Genomic DNA, 22,701 nt, shown 5'->3' with positions numbered 1-22,701 from the left:
ACCATCGTAACACACAATAGGAAGAATTTACAACGAATAAAATATTGCCAGGACAGCTGTTCTGCCGACATTTTTATACAGGGAAAAGCAAAGAATCTTGGGTGACCTTAGAAAGACGGGTTCTTACTTGCAGCAGAATGACCTACGTCATGACTTCTCAAGCAGAGGACCCCCTTCCCCCACACACACGTACCCACACAAGGTGCAGTTGTTACATAGCTGTGCATCCAAGGAGACCCTGGCTGAGAAGAAAACTGACCTAGGGGTCCCCTAAGTCCACCCTGAACATGCCAGGTGTTCACCCGCTTAGTGGTGCTAATAGTTTCCCACACAAAATCTTGGAAAACAGTGTCCTCGGTCTGAAAGTCTGGAGACCTGCTGTCCTTCAGTGTAGGCAATACTGAGCTTAATGGACTAAAGGTCGGTTTCAGTATAAGACAGCTTCCTGTGTTTTAAAACAGTGTTTCCCAAACTTGGGTCTCCAGCTGTGATTGGACTAAAACTCCCACCATCCCTGACCACTGGTCCTGCTAGCTAGGGATGGTGGTAGTTGTGGTCCCAAAACAGCTGAAGACCCAAGTTTGGGAAACACATGAAGCATTTTAGAAAAGGCCTTTCGAGAAATAAAATAATGTTGGGGCCAGGCAAGCTTCCATGAGGAGAACGTTCCACAGGCAGGGAGCTGCCATCGACAAGGCCTGTTCTCTCTCTGACACCCTCTGGACTTCTGCTGCATGGGGAGTGCAAAGAAGGGCCTCAGGCGGTGAGTTGAACAGTTTGAGTGGGGGTCATATGGGGGGAAAGGCACTTAAGAGACACTTAACAGGATGGAGAAACTTGTTTATGTCCCTCTTGTGCCTTCCACCCATTAGATATCCTTTAATCCAGTTACTTTTGCCCTGTCTTTAGATGTTGTCTTGGTGTTTACTTTGTTGGCATGCTCCTTACTCATTACTCACCAGGAGGCAGTGATTTTATTTTTTGGATTTTATTTTATTTTAATCCTAGTGACTTCCAACCTCTCTGTTGTGGGCACTATAAAATTTACTGGAAGAATCTTCCTCTTGTCCTTTCATCTCATAGGAAGAAACCCGCAGCAGCTGCAGATGTCATGTCTGTGAGAGATAAGGCAGTGCTCGGAGGCCATCGCTTGTTGGAACATTGTGCAAGGGGGTGTATTGTAAATGCATTACAAAACGAAGCAGTGTAGAAACGCAGGGTTGGATTAAGGGGCAAGAGAGCCTTATACTTATCCTCTGGCCGTGCACATTTCTGACGCATGAGACATATGCCTCTGTTAACAAACACACCCCAAAAGACACAGAGAGAAGCAACAAAGTTGGGGGGGTTTTGTCGGGGTGGTTATGATGGCACTGCTCTCAGCCTACGAGGCATGCCTTGCATTCTCCTCCTCAGCTGTGCTTCATAGTTGTTGTGGAGGTTTTCTGTCCACCACCACTGGTGAAAGACAGGGGTAGAAGGAAGCCTGACTGAGGAGAGAGAACTGCAGTGGTTTGGTGGCTCAGGAATGGGGAGGAGAAGGGAAATTCACCACCAGTACTCTTCTTTCCAAAGCAGCAGTAACGATGTAATTTGCCAGAGCACCGAGGTAATGGATTGGCCCTCTTTGCTCCACCAAACGAATAAGGTGATAACAAGGCTTTCGAGTTTTACCGCTGCCTATGACGGGACGCAGGTGGCGGTGTGGGTTAAACCACAGAGCCTAGGACTTGCTGATCAGAAGGTCGGTGGTTCGAATCCCCGTGACGGGGTGAGCTCCTGTTGCTCGGTCCCTGCTCCTGCCAACCTAGCAGTTCGAAAGCACATCAAAGTGCAAGTAGATAAATAGGTACCACTCTGGCGGGAAGGTAAACGGCATTTCCCTGTGCTGCTCTGGTTTGCCAGAAGCGGCTTAGTCATGCTGGCCACATGACCCGGAAGCTGTACACCGGCTCCCTCAGCCAATAAAGCGAGATGAGCGCTGCAACCCCAGAGTCGGCCACAACTGGACTTAATGGGCAGGTGTCCCTTTACCGTTACCTATGACAGGATAGCCCAGAAAGAGTCCGAGAATGGAGGAAATGATCCAGCAGGGGCTGGGTATTTTGACAGGGTTCTGGTTTTATCCCAGCAGTTTAAGTGGTAACACTTCTTTGCAAGATTCTCTGCCATTCTAATTTATAGCTAAGGGCTGCTTTTCAGCTGACTGGAGACCCTTTGAAAAAGCTTGATGTGTTTAACAACGATCAGAAGTTACTCTACTCACTTTAGTGGAGCTTACTCCCAAGTAGCCGTGCACAGGTTTGCAACTACGCAACTCAGTGGATCAGGGGTGTGATCTCAGGTCTCCCTAGCCAGAGGAGAGCATTAAGGCCAGAGAGTTGCCCCTTTAAGGCTCTGAAACTTTCTCAATCAGGTGGTGCCTGGAGGAGGTAGTCAGGAGACAGAGGCATAAAGGCCTCAGTCTGGTACCAATCTTTGTTGGAGGAAGAGGCTCACCTGTAGCTGTCCATGGTCCAGGAGTCTTGCCATTTTCCCTGTGGGTTCTGGCATCAGCTCAGAACACAACAGGGCCTCTCCCAAGACAGTCCTCATGCACTGTCCTCTGCACCTTTTCCAAGTGTTTTTTGTGAGATTGGAATGTGTCCTTGAAATATGGTAATGTAAACTATGAAAGTCTACCAGGCTTGCATGTTGAGCACACTGCTTTATGGAAGTGAGTCATGGGCAACTTATACCTGCCTCAATGCCTCCCACATGTGCTGCACCAGGAAAATTTTGGGCATCACATGGCAGGGCAGAGACGTGCTCTCCACATTCCCAGCATGTGCACATTCCTGTCTCAGCAACGTCTTCTCTGGCTTGGTCATGTCCACAGAAGGAAAGATGGCAGGATCCCCAAGGACGTGCTCTATGGGGAGCTGGCTTCAGGCACCAGGCCCATTGGCAGACCAACTCTGAGCTACAAAGATGTGTGAAAATGAGACCATGAAGGTTGGCAACATCAACTCTGCTGTATGAGAATCCTTCGCAGGCAACCACAGTGCCTGGAGACAGTTAGGTTGTGCATCCACAGCAGTGACCAGAGCAAAGAAATACCATGGTGCATCTGCAGCAACACAACCGGACCGGGCCTTCATCTGCCCCAGCTGCAACAAAACATGTCTCTCCCATAATGCTTTCTACAGCCACAGCAGGCGCTGTAACTCTCCAACAGTGTGACTTCACCCCCAAAGGTGCACTCTTCCATTGTCTCCCAAGGCGGATGGATGCCAACAATGTATCCTATTGTACAAAGGTAAGAGCCACATCTCTTGCCTTGCCCACTTTTGGCTCAGTCCCCACCCATGCAACCCTGGACCATATCAGACTGCCATAAGTCTCCAGATTCAGTGACTGACACTCCATTTCCAGAGCTGGTCCTTACCATTTAAAATGTTTTTGCATGATTACAGTGGATTTGTCAGTCCCACTGCTAGAGCACACGGTAGAGTGTCTTGGATGTTTCTTCTGCAGCTAGCAATTTTGGAAATGACAGTAATTCATACCATCTATCTCAGTGGCATTGTGGTTGACAGAAGTAAAGTAGTTCATTTGGTTGTTCAGCAATGCCTATATATAGCTCTGCGGCTCCTGAAATTACACTCTCATCACCATATTCTGATGCCATTCCCCCCCTTTATAACATGAAGATGCTCAAGTAACTGGATTAAGAAGATTGAAAGATAAGTTTCAGAGGAAATTGCAGGAATATAACCTAGTATTTATTCATGGACGGGAGAGAAGCCCTGCTATTTCAGAGGCTAACAAGACAAGACATTGGGAAATGGCTCTCTGAACTCTTTTAATCTCTTTTAAAGGCAGCCACAAGTATGTTTGCTTTAAGAGAGTAAACGGCAGTAGGAGGGAGCAATTTGGATCAGGAAAATGGCAGATGGATGGATTTAACCACTTCCTCCGGCACTGGGGTTCTGGTCCAGTTCAGGGCTTCCCCACTATTGCTTTCCAAATAAATGAAACGAGGTGGGAGATCTGATCAGAGTTGAAAGGTTTGCAGAGTCTTATACTTTGTGGGTATGTGGGGGTTTTATGTCAGCATCATTTGGGTAGGTTCTCTTTCTGTTTGTTTATTATATTTCCATGGTAGTGAGAGAGGTTGGTTGGGGGGCTCGGGGCATGGCTGGTTGTGTTTAGTTGGCTGTAGTGAGATTTGTTTGGGGGGGGGGAATTGTTGGGTCAAGTAAGCCATATTGATTCGTATGCTGTCAGTGGGTTCCTGTTGTCTTGTTGGGCTGTGTATGTGATAAAGGGGAGCCATACTGGGGTGAAGGTGTCCTCTTCTCTTTGTCGCCATGTCTGTTTCAGTCTCTTGGTTAGCTTTTCTAGTAAAGCTGTTTCCTATACTATTTGATACTATTGATCCATGCTTACTCCTGACAGGTCTCTCCAGTGTCTGGATATGAGGACTCTGGCTGCTGAGAGTAGGTGGGTTATAAGCTCTTTATAATGTGAGTGGGCATTATGATCTTGGAAAATGTTCAATAGGGCCAGTTCTGGGGTGAGTTCTAATACCTGTTTAGTTATTTTGCATATCTCTTGTAGGGCTACTGTCCAGAAGGGTTGGATTTTGGAGCATTCCAACCACATGTGGAGGTATGTGCCTGTAGACGTATCGCCTCTCCAACGTTTACCACTTCCCTCCCTCCCCCCTTTTTCTTCTCCCCCAACCTTATTCTGTATACAACACTAATGTCTCACATCAGATGTAACTGATATAAGGAAAAGACTTTACAACCTGACTCCATGCATGTACTTTTGTAAACAAAGAGAATCTTTAATAAAAAATATTATTTAAAAAATTGTTTGCTGATTCCATCACAGTGTTTTTGGTAGATCCATTATAAGAGACTAACTCGTTGCCTAGAACAGTGGTTCTCAGACTTCACACAAACACTTAACTATTGCTGAGGGTCTTGGCAGACCATTTAATGATTTTGTCTGCCAGCTGTAACAATTGCAATGTGCTGTGTTAGACGCTATATGATTTTATTTTTATTTTTACAAACACGGCATGGACCATCTGAATGAAGCTTGCAGATCACTAAGGTCTGTAGACCATGGGCTGGATGGAGTCAACTAACAAGTCCTGCTAGTGGAAGCCTGTGCAAGGACTTTGAGCACAATGGGTCTTTCCTCCCTCCTCCCCCCTCCCCCATGCTTACCCTCAAATTGGCACAGAGGGGGGTCAGGAGAACCCCCAGAACAGCAGGCGGAAAGAAGAGATGGTTCTACCAGGCAAGGAGAAACGTCTGCACTGATGGAGTGATCTGCTTAGTACTGCTTTGAATTCCTCCGTACAGTTTTGTAACACCTGGCTAGGACAACCTCAGATGCCAGATGTTCATCCATGCCAGATCTTAGAATCATAGAATCATAGAGTTGGAAGAGACCACAAGAGCCATCGAGTCCAACCCCCTGCCAAGCAGGAAACACCATCAGAGCACTCCTGACATATGGTTGTCAAGCCTCTGCTTAAAGACCTCCAAAGAAGGAGACTCCACCACACTCCTTGGCAGCAAATTCCACTGTTGAACAGCTCTTACTGTCAGGAAGTTCTTCCTAATGTTTAGGTGGAATCTTCTTTCTTGTAGTTTGGATCCATTGCTCCGTGTCCGCTTCTCTGGAGCAGCAGAAAACAACCTTTCTCCCTCCTCTATGTGACATCCTTTTATATATTTGAACATGGCTATCATATCACCCCTTAACCTCCTCTTCTCCAGGCTAAACATGCCCAGCTCCATTAGCCGTTCCTCATAAGGCATCGTTTCCAGGCCTTTGACCATTTTGGTTGCCCTCCTCTGGACACGTTCCAGTTTGTCAGTGTCCTTCTTGAACTGTGGTGCCCAGAACTGGACACAGTACTCCAGGTGAGGTCTGACCAGAGCAGAATACAGTGGCACTATTACTTCCCTTGATCTAGATGCTATACTCCTATTGATGCAGCCCAGAATTGCATTGGCTTTTTTAGCTGCCGCGTCACACTGTTGGCTCATGTCCAGTTTGTGGTCAACCAAGACTCCTAGATCCTTTTCACATGTACTGCTCTCAAGCCAGGTGTCATCCATCTTGTATTTGTGCCTCTCATTTTTTTTGCCCAAGTGCAATACTTTACATTTCTCCCTGTTAAAATTCATCTTGTTTGTTTTTGCCCAGTTCTCTAATCTGTCAAGGTCGTTTTGAAGTGTGATCCTGTCCTCTGGGGTGTTAGCCACCCCTCCCAGTTTGGTGTCATCTGCAAATTTGATCAGGATGCCCTTGAGTCCATCATCCAAGTCGTTGATAAAGATGTTGAATAAGACCGGGCCCAAGACAGAACCCTGTGGCACCCCACTAGTCACTCTTCTCCAGGATGAAGAGGAACCATTGATGAGCACCCTTTGGGTTCGGTCAGTCAGCCAGTTACAAATCCACTGAGTGGTAGCATAGTCAAGACCGCATTTTACCAGCTTCTTTACAAGAATATCATGGGGCACCTTGTCAAATGCCTTGCTGAAATCAAGGTAGGCTACATCCACTGCGTTCCCTTCATCTACCAGGCTTGTAATTCTGTCAAAAAACGAGATCAGGTTAGTCTGACATGACTTATTTTTCAGAAATCCATGTTGACTATTGATGATCACAGCATTCCTTTCTAGGTGCTCACAGACTGTTTGCTTAATGATCTGCTCCAGAATCTTCCCTGGTATTGATGTCAGACTGACTGGGCGGTAATTATTTGGGTCCTCTCTTTTCCCCTTTTTGAAAATAGGGACAACATTTGCCCTCCTCCAGTCTGCCGGGACTTCGCCTGTTCTCCAGGAATTCTCAAAGATGACTGCCAGTGGTTCTGAGATCACATCTGCCAGTTCTTTTAATACTCTTGGATGCAGTTCATCTGGCCCTGGAGACTTGAATACATCTAAACTAGCCAAGTATTCTTGTACTATCTCCTTAGTTATTCTGGGTTGTGTTTCCTTTGCTGAATCATTTGCTTCAAATTCTTCAGGTCGGGCATTGTTTTCTTTATCGGAGAAGACTGAGGCAAAGAAGGCATTGAGGAGTTCAGCCCTTTCTGTGTCCCCTGTTTGCATTTCACCATCTTCTCCTCTGAGTGACCCCACTGTTTCTTTGTTCTTCCTTTTGCTACGAACATACCCATAAAAGCCTTTTTTGTTGCTTTTAACCTCTCTAGCAAGCCTGAGTTCATTCTGTGCTTTAGCTTTTCTGACTTTGTGTCTACACGTGCTGGCTATTTGTTTGAATTCCTCTTTGGTGGTTTCCCCCCTTTTCCATTTTTTGTACACATCCTTTTTTAATCTTAACTCAGTTAAAAGTTCTTTAGATAGCCACCCTGGCTTCTTTAGGCACCTTCCATGTTTCCGTCTCATTGGTATTGCCTGATGTTGTGCTTTTAGTATCTCCCTCTTAACAAACTCCCAGCCATCATGAACTCCCTTTCCTTTTAGTATTACTGTCCATGGGATCTCACCCAGCACTTCCCTAAGTTTTATGAAGTCGGCTTTCTTAAAGTCAAGAAATTGAGTCCTAGTATGCTTGGCTGCTCCTTTCCGCTGTATAGTAAACTTCAGAAGAGCATGATCACTCGCGCCTAATGATCCTTCCACTTCTACCCCACTAACCAGGTCATCAACATTGGTTAGGACCAGATCTAAAATGGCTGTTCCTCTTGTTGCTTCTCCCACTTTCTGGACAATGAAGTTGTCTGCAAGGCCAGTGAGGAATCTGTTTGACCTTATGCTCTTGGCTGAGTTTGACATCCAACAAATATCCGGGTAATTGAAGTCCCCCATTACTACTATCTCCCTTCCTTTTGCATGCTTGGCCATCTGTTCCAGGAAGGCATCATCTATGTCCTCCGTTTGGCTTGGGGATCTATAGTAAACTCCCACAATGAGGTCACTGTTATTCTTCTCTCCCTTAATTTTGACCCAAATGCTCTCACTTTGGCTTTGAGGTTCTAAATCTTGGATCTCTTCACAGGTATACACATCCCTGACATATAACGCCACTCCTCCTCCTTTCTTGTCTGGTCTGTTTCTCTGAAATAGATTGTATCCCCCCATTTTTACATTCCAATCGTGGGACTTATCCCACCAGGTTTTAGTGATGCCTATTATGCCATATTTAGTTTGCTGTACCAAGAGCTCAAGCTCATCTTGTTTATTTCCCATGCTTTGCGCATTAGTGTACAGACACTGAAGTCCATTAATCATTCCCCCGTGTCTCTTATTTAAGGATTTTTTCCTCCCACCACTAGGTCTGCGTGCTGTATGCTCCATTTGGTCTATGACATTTGGATGATCATCTTCATCAATTGATAGACTACCTTCAGGAGCACTGTCTCCCTCCCCCACATTAGTCAGTTTAAAGCCCTCCTGATGAGGTTTCTGAGATTTTTGGCAAAAACATTTCTCCCAACCGTTGTGAGGTGCAGCCCATCGCTTGCCAGAAGTCCATCTTCAAGAAACTGCAGTCCATGATCTAAGAATCCAAACCGTTCCTGTTTACACTATTTGCGAAGCCAGCTGTTCACTTCCACTGTTTTTCCCTCTCTCCCTGGGCCACGTCGTTCAACTGGGAGGACAGATGAGATGACAATTTGTGCATTTAATTGCTTCAATTTCCTGCCCAGAGCCTCGTAGTCTCTTTTGATCTTCTGGAGGCTATTGCTTGCAGTGTCATTGGTTCCCACATGAACCAAGAGGAAGGGGTATTTGTCAGTGGGTTTTATGATTCCTTGCAGTCGTTCAGTTACATCTTGGATCTTAGCCCCGGGGAGACAGCACACTTCCCGAGACATCTTGTCAGGCCCACAGATCACTGCTTCTGTTTCCCTCAGTAGGGAATCCCCTATCACTACTACACGCCTCCTCTTAGGTTTGGTCGGGGTTCTTCCATGAGCTGTCCGTTCCAAGGTCGCCTGCACATTCCCTGAGGACTGACTTTGCTGCTCGTCTTCATATACCTGATCGACTGTAATGAGGGAGAGATCCTCAAATGGAGTCTGCTCTTCGTCTTCCATGCTAGGGGAGAGGACCTCAAAGCGATTGTGTATTTCTAAACAATCAGAGCGAACCCTGGGCCTCCTACTTCTTTGAGTCACGTTTCTCCATATATCTGGCTCCTGTGTTGGTGAACTAGCCTCCTTCTCAGGGGAGTCCCCTGTCTTCTCCTTGGTGGAGACGGTGTGCTCTGTTGCTTCCAAGAAGAGCTCCAGCTCTCTAATTCTTTGGAGCGTAGCTACACGTTCCTCCAGTTGCTGGACTTTGTCTTTTAAGAGGGCAATCAACATGCAATTGCTGCAGGTAAAGCTGCCTGCAACCTTTGGCAAGATGGCAAACATTGCGCAGAAACCGCAGGCGACTGCAGCTGTTCCGTCCCCCTCCATCTTGAGAACGTGTCATTGGGGGTGGCTACAGCGGTCCTCCATCATAAAAAGCGTGAAGACAGGACAAATAACTCCCCCCACAAAAAAATCTAGGTCTCCCCCAACAAATGTTTGAGACTAGCTCCCCTAAATCTAAAAGATGGATCAAACTGTGCGCGCCGCTGCCCTGCAAGCTCTGATAAGCTCCTCCCACAGCTAATCACCTGCCTCAACAGAAACCCTGCCCCCTCTGACCTTTGCGCAGGGAGAGCAGCTAATCAGCCACAAAGAAACACACACACACAAGGTCTTGGATTAGGAAGACCCCTGGGAACTGGCTAAAGGAGCTCATCTTCACCAGTGAAATAAGACTTCTCCAAGATTCTACAGTCCATTAGAGGCCAGCTAGCTGGCTATAGGACTACAGCCATAATTTGCTAAAGCTTTTACAATTATGTTTTCCCCTCACAGCTTCGCTGCTAGGTTCAATACAATTTCTCCTGCTTCCCAGAAATTGTGATTGAGAGGGCAGGAGAACATTTGTCAAGAGCATGAGTCACTGGAAAGATGTGGAGCTTCATCCAAGGTGACAGACCTTCTGCATGACACATTAGCTTCCCACAGGAAGGGAGTCTAACTTGGTGGAACCTTCCACAAGCCAGTGTGTTGTAGTGGATCACAAAGAACCAAATTCAAGGCAGAGTATGAATGTGGTCACTGAAAGATCCAAATAATTACTCACCAAATCTTCATTCTTAAGTGGCATAGTTTATTGTTCCACATCTCCTCATCAGAACATTCGACTTATCTCCTCTTTTCCGAAGTTTCGTGTCAGAAATGTTCTGTGTAAGCATGTACTAACATGAGACACGTTTCTGTCCCTTTTTCTTGACACACTCTTCCAAACAATGTTTTCCAAAATTGAAAGATACGTATGTGTGGGTGCACAAATGTGTTTTCCTAGAAAGTTGGTAGGGCTTGAAGTTTCCTAACCAGCACTTGTATCCATTTCCCTTCAGGTCTTTATCCAACCTGTGCTTTGAGTCATAATTGCATTTATGTGTAGTTCCATGCTTTGCACATCTACCTTTGAAAGTTGTAACTCCATGCGTTACAGCCCCCAGCTAAATTTGACATGCTTTGAATTTGTGGTCTAGTGGTGTTAACAGGAAATTCCATACATTTTGGCAGACTCCATTCACTCTGACTCCTAGCTTCCCAGGAGGCTACTATTGGTGGTTTAGTGGGTTTTCCACCCCCAAAGAAAGCTGAAGGTTTCATTTTCCAACATTTTGGCTAAGTGGTCAAACCACTACATTTTCAGAAAACAGCATGACATATTATAACCACACCAGTGCTTCAGGGTTGCCACAGTGTCCGAAGAGGTGGATTATTATTTATTTATTCGTGGTGGGAGAAGGTGTACTAAATAAGTTGATATGAACAGACTATGATTGGAAGTTGACTTTATTTTGGAAATGCACCATAAAAGCTGGGTTCATGCACAAATTGCACAAATTATCTGTCATCTTCCATGTTATTTCTTCTGATGAGTCAATGTCAGGGGTAACAAATGTAGTTGTTGGCGCACTCGAGAGACAATGGAGTGCACCTTCAGGGATGAAGTCAAATTGCATTGTTTTTGCTGAGTTAGCAGCACCGAAGTGATGTCTCCGGGATGCAAGCCTGGGGAGTAAGTCCTGGGCTACCCAGTCAACAAAACCCCTCTCAGCCTCACCAATGTGGTCCAAAGGAAAGCAGAGCAATGCATTTGGCACCAGCTTGACTACAGAAGGAGGTGTACAAGGACTTGGGGACTCCAATCCAAATTTGTGTAGGGTTTACTCATTAGCCTTTTCCTCTCCCAAATGTGTCCCACAAGCAGGGATTTTTTTCAGCTGGAACTCTCTGGAAAGCAGTTCCAGCACCTCTCAGAAGGGCACCATTGTCATTATAAGAGAACAAGGGAGGAGTTCATGGTGAGTTCCAGCACCTCTTTTTCTAGAAAAACAGCACTGCCCACAAGGCAGCAGAGGTTTGTGATCAGAGTTTTCCTTCTCCTAGATGGCCTACCTTCCCAGGTTGACAAGTCCCATCTGCCCCTCACTTTGCTGAAGACACTGAAGAAACGATTTTTTGTCATTCGCCAAAAGCAGTATAGCGAAGAAGCCAGACATATTTCTGAGGGGAGGGTGTTCCGCAACTTAGAGGCTGCCACAGTGAATGCCCTCTCCTGGGTCACCACCCCTGAACTTCTGAGGCAGGTGGGACTACCAAGAGCAAATGTTCGGTGCACACCACATTACAAACCAGTGGTGGGAGTGTACTGGGTGCAGGATGAATAGGAGTGTGTATGCAGCCTGTGTGAGGGAGCGGTGGGCACCATTTGTTGTTCTACCCCAGGAAGCAGATCCATTTGGGCTAGCCCTCATGGCTCCCTCAAGAACCAACACCTGCTTCCTCAAGCCTTCAGCTCTGACATTATCCACGTCTTCCCTAATCATATTTCTGGAGTGTTCTTCAGATTCTTGGCAGTGCTGCCTCTAACACATTCTGTTATTTTGTGACTTCTTGGCCAGGGATGCTCATTCTTCAATTCCTGCTGTTTGGATTCATGCTATTGGTTTGAGGCAACCCTTGGCCGAGTCCAAGATGTGCAAGACAAGATGGCTGCCACCGTATGCCTACCCTTGGCTTGTATTTGTGAGCCTTTTAAAGGAGAAAAGGAAAATGCCTCTGTTGCCCTACAGTTGTAGTGTTCTGAACAAGAACCATTGTCTGCAGGGGTCCTTGGTTTCCTGCTAAGCACAAAATATGTCAATAATCATTCTTAAAATAAAAATAAAAAATGGAGGTAAACAGTGCTACAGTTACATGATCCACTGAAATTCATAACAGACAAATTGAATCCATCCCGCCCAGCATGCAGGACAAACTACAAAAATAAACGCTTGATAGCTAAAACTCATGCGTTGAGGTCCAAGGGAATCCAATCTCTCTTCCACCACCCTCTTCTCCGCTCCCTTCCCAAAATAAAGATATAAATCTCAGAAAATAAGAGTTTCCAATGGCAGTGCTGACAGAAAGTTAACTACAGCTTCTTAAACCCAGATGCCCTTAACAGTATTTATCGTTGCACATTCTGCGTATGGTACGTGCTTGTTTTTACCTTGCCCTTGTTACAGCCGACTTCTCAGTAGTAATGTGAAACCAAAATAATGGATGGGTTAACCAAAGAAAGGAGGGGGGAACCTGGAACATTCTGTCATCTGCAATGTTACGTTTTGTCTTCACTTTTCTTTGTCATGAAAAACTTACTCTGCAAAAACTAACCGGGAGGGGTGGGAGAAAGTGACTCATATAAATATGAGTCCCAAATCTTTCAGGAGTGTTGGGAATAGGTGTTATTTGTTTATTAAAAATACCTTGGGCCAGTCAGCATCTCTCAACCTAACCTGCCTCACAAGGATGTTGTTAGGATGAAATGGGGAGGGGGAGGAGGTCCAGGTACAACACCTTGAGGGAATGTGAGATAGAAACATAATATATACCGGTAAATGGGGGAAAAACACACAACAAGCAATGTAGTTCAAGTCGGTGGGGCAACTTCAGAGAAAGGAGAGATGGAGAACTACGGTGTCAGCCACTCATATAAAAGATTTCTGTTAAGCTGTGTGTGTGTGTTGTACTGGTTTTATTGTTGGTATTGATACTGTACACATCTAATAACTGGAGCTGCCTCAACATAATTGCTATAAATTTACTAGCAATTTAGTTCCCCCTCCAATGAATGCATTTATTATTTACTTGGAACAAGCACACGCCATTGACAGCTATGGAACCTGCCCCCCACCCCCAACCCAAGCGAATGTGTTTAGGATTAGGGGTAACAGTTAAATAAGATTCCCAAATAGCGGAGGGGGAAAGTGGTTTCGCTTGCAAGAGAACTGGGAGACAACATAGCTGAACTTTGACCCTTTGTAACTCATTCCAGACTCGGCATCTTTCCACTTTCACATAGTTTATGTGAAGTCATCCAAGGAACTTGACACATCAGTAGCACATTGCATAGGGATAAATCCACCAACTTTGAATAGTTTCCCTCCATTAGCCGGGCCAAAGTTCATATCAGAGCCAGATACATTAACGGCTGGGTTAAGGATGTTGCAGTAAAGAAATCTGACCAAAATATCCCTTCGCCGTCAGCACTGGGCTGAGAATACATTTGCTCCCTACCCTGTGCTGGGTTCCTTTCAAATACTTTGCTCACGCTTCATCGCTCACCCAGTTACTCCCCCTTAACAGAACTCCTTGTCTGTGAGATCTTTATGGCAGGTAGAAGTTCAATAGGAGCAGCTTTCCCTACCCTTGGTGGGTGAAACTGCACCTGTTGAATTTCTTCCTCTCTCGTGCACCTATTCTATCCCCAAAGTGACCTCTGCTGTGCAAAAGTGCTTGGGGAGAGAAGTAAATGTTTGGCACGATTATGAAGGTTTATCACCACTTGAGTTATCCAATCGCTTTCTTCTCAAAATTGAATCCACGCAATTGGGGGAGTTCCATATTTTAACACAGACAACTGTCTCAGCTTCTAATTTCAACCACCCTGGCAGCAGGAATACTGAAAGAGACCGAGAAATAAGATGGTAAGGAGCTTCAAGAAAAGCCACCAAAGGCGACTGTCTTTCTCCCACCGGATCATCTGAAATGTGCAGTGTGAATGCATCCACAGGCAGCAGGGTTTCCAAAGGTTGTTTCTGCCCATCTGCAATGTAGGCTGTGGCAAGCACACTCTGAGTAGCATAGGAGCATACAGTGGTACCTCGGGTTACATATGCTTCAGGTTATAGACTCCGCTAACCCAGAAATAGTGCTTCAGGTTAAGAACTTTGCTTCAGGATAAGAACAGAAATCGGGCTCCAGAGGCGCGGCAGCAGCAGGAGGCCCCATTAGCTAAAGTGGTGCTTCAGGTTAAGAACAGTTTCAGGTTAAGAACGGACCTCCGGAACGAATTAAGTACTTAACCCGAGGTACCACTGTAATATGATCCCTGTTGAGACCACAGCATTAGAGACGCAAGCAGGATCTACAACAAAGTGTTGCAGTGTCACTCTGTTCCACAGCTCCTCCGCTCAATCAGTTCTCCATTCCCTCCCCTTCGTCACTCAGTCAGAGCTCTATGACCACTTAACGGGCTCAGATTTCACTGGGCTGTTTTGAGGGTTTCCATTCCTTTTGGATGTCACATATTATATGTGAGTGCACGTGTGTGAAAGAGATAAGAGAGAACCTTCCCCTGAGTCTGCTGGTATATTGTCTCTTGAGCGGGAGGGGGTGTAGTGCTGCTTTGGCTACAGAAGAAATGGCACTCACATCCTGAATATTGGAAACAGAAGGAAATGTACCTTTTTGGAGTTTGTGGGGTACCTCAGTATGTTCTGTGCAAGGTTCCAGTTCAGGTTCTGGAATAATGGGCAAACATTTGTCTAACAATTAGGGGACCATACAGAGGCATGTCCCTAGTGAATATTCCTGCTGCAAACAAGTGTTTTCAAACTTTATGGCTTGTATCTAACATAGTGCTGCATAACCGTATCATCAGTGCAAGGAGTTCCACTTGCACAACAGCCTTTGCTTCCTCTGCCCCTCCCTGCTCTTCCCAGATCTGCTCCAGAGGGTTGGAGGAACCCCCAAAGCAGATTTAGAGGGTACACAGTGGGGAGTCCCATTGTGCAAGCAAAAATCCTTGCGCCCAGACTGTTCTTAGCACTACATTGGGTACAAGGCTATTTATTTATTTTTACTTACTGTTCCGTTTCTATCTCACCCTTCCTCCAAGGATCCCAGGGCAGTGCACGTAGAATCATAGAATTGTAGATCTAGTCCAATCCCCTGCAATGCAGGGATCTCAACACAGTCTCCCGTCCAATTTGAAACCACACTAGACCCTGCTTAGCTTCGCAAATGTGCTAGCAGTTTTATTGCTGCACCACATGGTTCTCATTTTGTCCTCCCCACACCCCTGTGAGGTAGGTTAAGCTAAGAGGTGGTTACTGGTCCAAGGTGAGGCTTATGACTGCAGGAAGTTTTGAACCCTGGTTTCCCAGGACCTGGCCACTACTCTATATGCTGCCTCTGGAGCAAGAACATACTCTCCATGAAGTGGTGTCAGGGCGTCAGGAGAGAATCTTAATGCTGGCAGCATCTTTGGAAATATATCCACTTAAATTGGGCAGTGGGGGAAAGGAGAGAGATTCAACTTCTTGGCTGATGTTTCCGTAGCATTTCTCTCCCCCTGCCTTTCTTGTGCCTCTGCAATTTTACTGGAATGACTAAATCTCTCAACTATGTCAGCAGTAAACAGAATTAATTTACCTCCTAATTCTTTGAAACAGCTGCCGACAGCTGTGCTAGAATCAACTGGGCATCTTTGCAAGGCTGCCAGTGACGGATTTACGTTTTTTCCTTGGGGCTCTTACCCCCCACCCCACCCCCACATTTCTGCATTAAGAGCTATGTGGTTGCTGTGACTGTTGACAAGTAACCATGGCACATAATCTAAGCAGTTAGGAATACAAGGAAATAGGAGGTGGGAATGAATCAAAGCAAGGGGGGCAGGCAGTTCCCCACTATTAGGTGATCTTGAGATCTAGTAGACTGACAGGCCTTGTGACTAAGGGGGAAAGAAGGAATGTAACTGCATAGGATGCAGGGGTATTATTTTTTACCGAATCAGACCATTGGTCCATTTAGCTCAGGATTGTCTACCGTGACTTGCAGAGGCTCTGTAAGGTATCAGGCGAGGGAATATTACCAGTCCTAACTGGTGACATCGGGGATTGAACTTGGGACCTTCTCAACATAGTGGTACCTCGGATTAAGAACTTAATTTGTTCCAGAGGTCCGTTTTTAACCTGAAACTGTTCTTAACCTGAGGTACCACTTTAGCTAATGGGGCCTCCCGCTGCCGCTGCACCGCCGGAGCACGATTTCTGTTCTCATCCTGAAGCAAAGTTCTTAACCCGAGGTACGATTTCTGGGTTAGCAGAGTCTGTAACCTGAAGCGTATGTAACCCAAGGTAAAGGTAAAGGGACCCCTGACCATTAGGTCTAGTTGTGGCTGACTCTGGGGTTGCGGCGCTCATCTCGCTTTATTGGCCAAGGGAGCCAGCGTACAGCTTCCGGGTCATGTGGCCAGCATGACTAAGCCGCTTCTGGCGAACCAGAGCAGCGCACAGAAACGCTGTTTACCTTCCCGCCGGAGCGGTACATATTAATCTACTTGCACTTTGACGTGCTTTCGAACTGCTAGGTTGGCAGGAGCAGGGACTGAGCAACGGGAGCTCACCCTGTTGCAGGGATTCGAACCGCCGACCTTCTGATCAGCAAGTCCTAGGCTCTGTGGTTTAACCCACAGTGCAACCCACGTCCCCTAGGTACCACTGTGTTATATTTCGAGTTGACGATTGACGTGACCAGCAACTAGGGTGAAGTGGAGGCAGTGGAGGCTCACAGTGATGGAGTTTGGGACACTTTATATATTTAAAGCACATGATTCCCACACACACACAGAATCCTGGGTACTACAGTTCAGCCTTCACATAGCTAGAATTCCCAGCACCCATTAAAAAACTACAGTTCCCAGGATTCTTATGGTGTGTAACCAGGGACAGCAAGCGGAGACCATGGATTGACTCTAATGCAAGCCTGAATAAATAAAGGTTTACTTCTAGCAGTATTAGCAAGGATGCCTTGACATATTTTTAAGTTCATCATTTCTGCCCTGCTAACACGGCCAACAAAATTACCATGGCAGACACGTTAAATCAATTGCCTATCTCTTGAAAGGATAGATCTTGTCACTCATCTTCATGTGCGCAGGATGGACTATAAGTACACAGATGAAATCCTGAGTGTACCTTAGTGGTACTTTACTCAAGTTACGAATAAATGTGCACAGGTCTGGGGTGCAAGCACAGATAGGGCAGAGAGCAGAGGAAAAAAGAGAAATGATCACATCAACACACAAAACTAGGCAGTCTTCTTTAAAACATGTAAAACAGCAATGATTTATTTGATTAAATTGTACAAACAACCTTCTAAAAACAACTGCTCTAAAGGGGGGAAAGGACCCAAAATGTATAGTTTTCTTTTTGCGCCAACAGTTGTTAATAAATATCTTTAAATAAGGAAACAAAATGTGCTCAAAGGAGAGATGAAGATATATATTTTTCCTGAACGTGATTGGAGGGGAGAGAAAAATCCAGTAGCTGAAATAAATAATTTTTGTTCTTGCTTTCGTGAAAACTATTTACACAAACATGTACAAACAATGCGGAGTTTACACAGAGATGGGCAGAAAGCCTGCCATTTATTACCCCAGGAAAAACAATATCCCCATAAAACATATCTTAAAAAGAAGAGACTGGAGGGTATACAGTGAAACGGTTTATGCCACCTATAGAACAGCAACCAACAAGGCACTGGAGCTCACCCATATAATATATAATAACACACTCAGAAGGTGTTTCTTATGTATCGTTAGCCTTAAAAGAAGCATCTGAGTTCCCTGAACAAGGCTTATCAAACCCCTCGAAGTAGATAGTTAGGTGGCTGAACTTTTCTATAATAATGCACCAGAGGTCTAGGCACTTCCCCATCCTGGCTTCTCTGGCATGGGCTGCCTGGGCAGGATTGTTGCAAAGCTAAGTGGGGGAGAAGATAACAAGGCAGGAACAGTTCCAGGTCTTGCGGAGGCCCCTGATGGGTCCACAACAGGTAAGCCAGACATCGCTGCGGGGCCTTGCATTTGTTGGCCCCGACCAATTTTGTGTGGTTATACACCAGTATCTGATTATGTACCTTCTGATCAGAGATAAAACACGGCAAGAAAAAGTTTTAACATACTTTGATCCCAATGCTGTCCATCAAGATAAAGGAGCTATATATGTATATTCCAGGATTGCCTAATTAGGAAAATTTAGCGCTAGTTTGGGGTTTCCAATATCTAATATTTGACAATAAATAAGCTTGGGGAATATAGTTCTGGATTTGGAATACCAAATCCTCCTTGTCTAACTTGTAATTGCATTTTTAATAATGGCAGCCTTGGGAGTCGAAGAACCCCATAGGCATTTTCTTAATAAAGAAATTTGTTTTTTGAAAATATTTTTTGGGGGAATGTGGACTGGAATTCCTGATCAGAAAGTGAAGGTAAAGACATGCCGAGGTGATTGTATAACCACCGCTTATGACGGTATGATCATTTAAAGGTTTTTTGGGTGTGGGTGGGTGCCCCTCATGCAATACACACACCCTATCTGGGGTCCAGTCCTCCTCCCCACAGAGACCAACCCCCCACCCCCATGCTGCCAGAGGGAGAAGTAGGTAGGCAAGCAGATATGTCAATTCCTACTCTTCCTCATGTGGCTGCACTCCAGCAACAAGTATGCTACCTTTCCTCTGACTCTGTGAAGGAGGACCAGGAAGTGTCCTCTCTCAGAGGAGGTCCTGACCAACCAAGGCCCACATCAGCACCAGCTGGCCCAGGGACGAGCTGAGGTTTCAGATGCTACCAGAAAGCGCCTGTTGCTAGCCCAAGTAGTAGGCTCTGTCTGGAGAACATGCGGCCTTTCAGCCAGGCCCCAAATTTGCCAGCTTGCTAGGGGCAGCCATAAGAAAAAGGCCGCCTCATCGCAGCACGAACCCCACTGTGATAGCAGGACCCTTTTCCCCTCATTGGAGGTTTGCAAAACCCCACGCGCTGAATGACAACAATGGCTGTGCTGTGGATCTCAAACCTTCTCAGTCGTTCTCTCACGTGAATGCTGTACTTTTGGGTGTTTTTTCTGCCCCCTCCCCCTTTTCCACCAAGGCCTCGTTGAAATGTACAATGAGACAGAGGACTGCTGGTTATTTATGATGCCTGATATTTCTTGCACCAAATCATGTCTGAATTTTGAGGCTGTGACTGGTGGATGTAAGGAACATTTTAGAGAAGCCGCTCTTGCTACTTCTGGCAGCAAATACCGTGGTCTGGAAGAGCACAGTTCAGATCCTGGCTTGGACATGAATCCCTCTGGCTATTTATTGGGCAAGTCACTGTGTTCTTAGGCCTAGGGTTGAAGCACCCTTGTCTCAGGCCAGCCTTCCGCCAACTTGGTGCCCTCCAGATGTTTTGGACGATGACTCCTATTAGCCCATCCAATGTGATGGAGGCTAATAGGAATCATGGTCCAAAACATTTGGTGGGCAAAACAGGGGTTTTATCTATGAACTGTACAGGTCTGTACAACTTCTTTTGTTCTGCATAATTTAGTCTACATTCTAAAAGTATTTAGCATTGTAAGGCACAATAAGCTATGCAGGCTAATAAAACTCCATGCCCAATTAGTATAAAAGGTATTCAGTCACATCTTTGATAATGTGGGGTTTTGGGGAGTCCTTGGTAACACCTTGAGATCCCACCAGCAACAGACAGAATTTGCTGTGGACACTTTGTTCAGTCCCACAAATTTCCAAGCATGACTTCGCCAGCAAAACAGGCTTTTGGCCAACCAAGATACACAAATCCCACCTGCTCCCCACAAAATTAACCAGTCTGATTTGTTCCTAAGATCTCTGTGTTCATCCATTATATTTTTAGAAGGGACTTTGTATGTGTATGTATGGAAAATTGAGATTTAGATGTAGCACTTAATAGTCCTTGATAGAGCTATCCTCTGTGCTCCAAATGCTTTTTGAAAAGCCATCTTCATCTTGCGGAAAATCATCCTGCAAGTTAAGTTATCCCTTCCCAATGTTCAGAGGCCTGCTTCCTTTAGTCCTCCTTCCTATTTACTAATCTTGGTATCTTTCCCCTCGAAACTTTCCCAGTGTCCCAAGCCTCTTTTTGAAAGTAGTACAAATAATGAAACAGTGCTTCAGATACAGACATCTTAAGCTCAGGAGCACAAAAACACCTCAAGTATTGGAACAGTTTTAACTGTCGGTGCAACCTAAAATGATATTTGTCTTAACATCATACTGTTGATTTGTGTACAAGTTAGTAATCAACTGTAGTTCCTAAATCTTTCTTAAATTCCCTGACGCCTCCCAGTTTCTCAGCAAATGGGTTCTTCTGAATTTAATTCTGTCCCCCAAGTCATACTTCTGAATGTATGACCTGTCCTTTACAGTGTTGCAGACCTTCCCAATTTGATAAGGATCCTGTCCATTTCCTCATCCATATCGGTAAGATACAGAACTCTGCCCAGTGTTTATTTATTCATTTAACACAATTCATATGCCACTGGATGGTAATAAAACCTCCAAGCGGTTTACAAGAAATATTAAAAATTTATCAATAATATTTTTGCGAGGATTGCTGCTGGATACATGCTATAGTACCCCCCCCCCCCGCCATGCCAGATTTGGGGAGGATTCAAACCAGCACTACAGAATATTAGAATCTGAGAGAGGATGCTGCTCAGGAAAATAAAATCCTTGTGACAAGCACATCCCTTCCAGACACCAAAAGAGGTCCACTGTTTTGGAGGCCTAAGTATTCCTATCACCTATGGAGTTGGAAGTAAATCAAATGAAAGTAAGTTTAAGGATGCGGAGAATGACAATGATTTTCTGTTCCTAGAGTAAAAACTGCTAATTTGTTGTTGTGGCTAAATGTTATGAAAAAGAACCAGTTTCGTAAATTTTATTGTTGGTTTACAGCAAATTTTTAAAATATAAAAATAGGAGTTCTGTTGTGGCTTAATTGTGCAAGGTGTCACACAATTAAGTCAACTGTACTGGAGATACATGACAGTGAATCAGATACGTTTGCAGTTTATATGGCTGTCGGTGTGTTAGGATGGGAACATGATGTACAAATAACTATTCTAGATTTCTATTGCTGGCTGTGCTTTTGATTGGGGAACATGATGCACAGCTGTAAATCTCTCTCTCTCTCTCTCTCTCTCTCTCTCTCACACACACACACACACACACACACACACACACACCAACAATTGAGATCTGCTTTGCAAGAATTGCAGTACTGCTTTGGTGGTGAAATGTTCCAAACATGTAAAATGTTATGGGAAGATAGAAACATCCATGAAAACAAAAAGTCAGGACTTACACATCCACAGTAATTTTAACAGAATCACTGCTTCATTCAGGCAGCTGAATTCACTCATTTCAGTTCAAACAATTCATTCCTCTAAAAGTAACTTTTACAAATCTGTGCCCTCCCCACACACAACAGACACGCAATCACACACACAAGCATGTTTCCCACTACAGATGGCTTTTAGTTGTTGTTAAAAAGCTTCATTTCCCCCTTGACAAAGCACTTTTGGACAGGTTTTGCTTGCCTTACAGAAGTACAGACCTGTTTACAAAACCGATCCTCGGTCCTTGTTTTCCTTGTGCATCAGTTTGGAGAATGATGCTTATTTGGAAGCCAAAATTGTTCAAAGTGCCGCTTGTGTCTGCGTTTCTTCTCTTTGGCCACTTCAGAAAAGGTGTTCCTAAGAACTGCGGCATGTTTTCAAAGAAGGGTTTCTTTTCTTTCTAACGACACATGTTATAAGACAACATCACACACAACCTGCACATTCTGCAAGCTGCATGCGGCTTTCCTGATCTGAATGTTCAATGGCAGCCACAGGCTCGTACCACCATGTTCCGGTATTTCTTCAGAATGACATTGGAGCTGTCGTCAAAATAGAGGACGGAGATGGCGTTGAGCTGCGTTGGGGCACAGCAAGGCTTCGGCACTGTATCTGGGTTTATAAAGTGAACCTGTTGAGACAAAAAAGTCACAAGACATCAAGGTAGTCACATCTTCTCTTCTACGGCCACCATCACAAAATGTTTTGATAGGTGTTAACACAAAGCATTTCCTATAGACTCTTTCCTATTGACCCAGACTTGAGAACCTGGGTGTTTTAACACAGAGACGGGGAAGATGTAGCTCACCAGATATTGTTGAACTTTAATGCAACAAGGCCAATGGTCAAGATGGGGAATGCAGTCCAACAATGTCTGCTTCCCATTCCTGTTGTAAAAAACAGCATCACTACCATTTTCTTCCATTTTCATATCTTTCACAAGGAGAAAGACTGAAAAAGTCTGCACCACAGCCGTTCCCATTCAAGTTTCAAGTGAGAGACACAGCATCATCACCTAACAAGATATTTGAATTTTGCATTAGGGATCCCTCCTGAACACCAGTGAGGAGCAGCTGAGAGGGAAAATGGCCTTTGATGTTGTGCAAGGCATGCAATTATAGT

General features: G+C 45.1%; 1 protein-coding gene across 2 annotated transcripts in view; it reads right to left on the bottom strand.

Moving 5' to 3' along the window:
- Window positions 1–17,466: 17,466 nt before the first annotated feature.
- Window positions 17,467–22,701, bottom strand: part of BMP7 (bone morphogenetic protein 7) — an 80,996-nt gene continuing 75,761 nt past the window's right edge. For both annotated transcript variants that reach the window (XM_081011399.1, XM_081011400.1), the window contains exon 7: window positions 17,467–22,210. In XM_081011399.1, coding sequence (XP_080867525.1) covers window positions 22,061–22,210 — 150 coding nt within the window. In that variant the 3' untranslated portion in view covers window positions 17,467–22,060. The remainder of the gene's footprint in view (window positions 22,211–22,701) is intronic.

This window comes from Podarcis pityusensis (assembly GCF_964106645.2).
Source record: "Podarcis pityusensis genome assembly, chromosome: 6".
NCBI lineage: Eukaryota > Metazoa > Chordata > Lepidosauria > Squamata > Lacertidae > Podarcis > Podarcis pityusensis.
The sequence above is the reverse complement of the archived record's forward strand: the minus strand, read 5'-3'. Positions and strand labels throughout refer to the sequence as shown.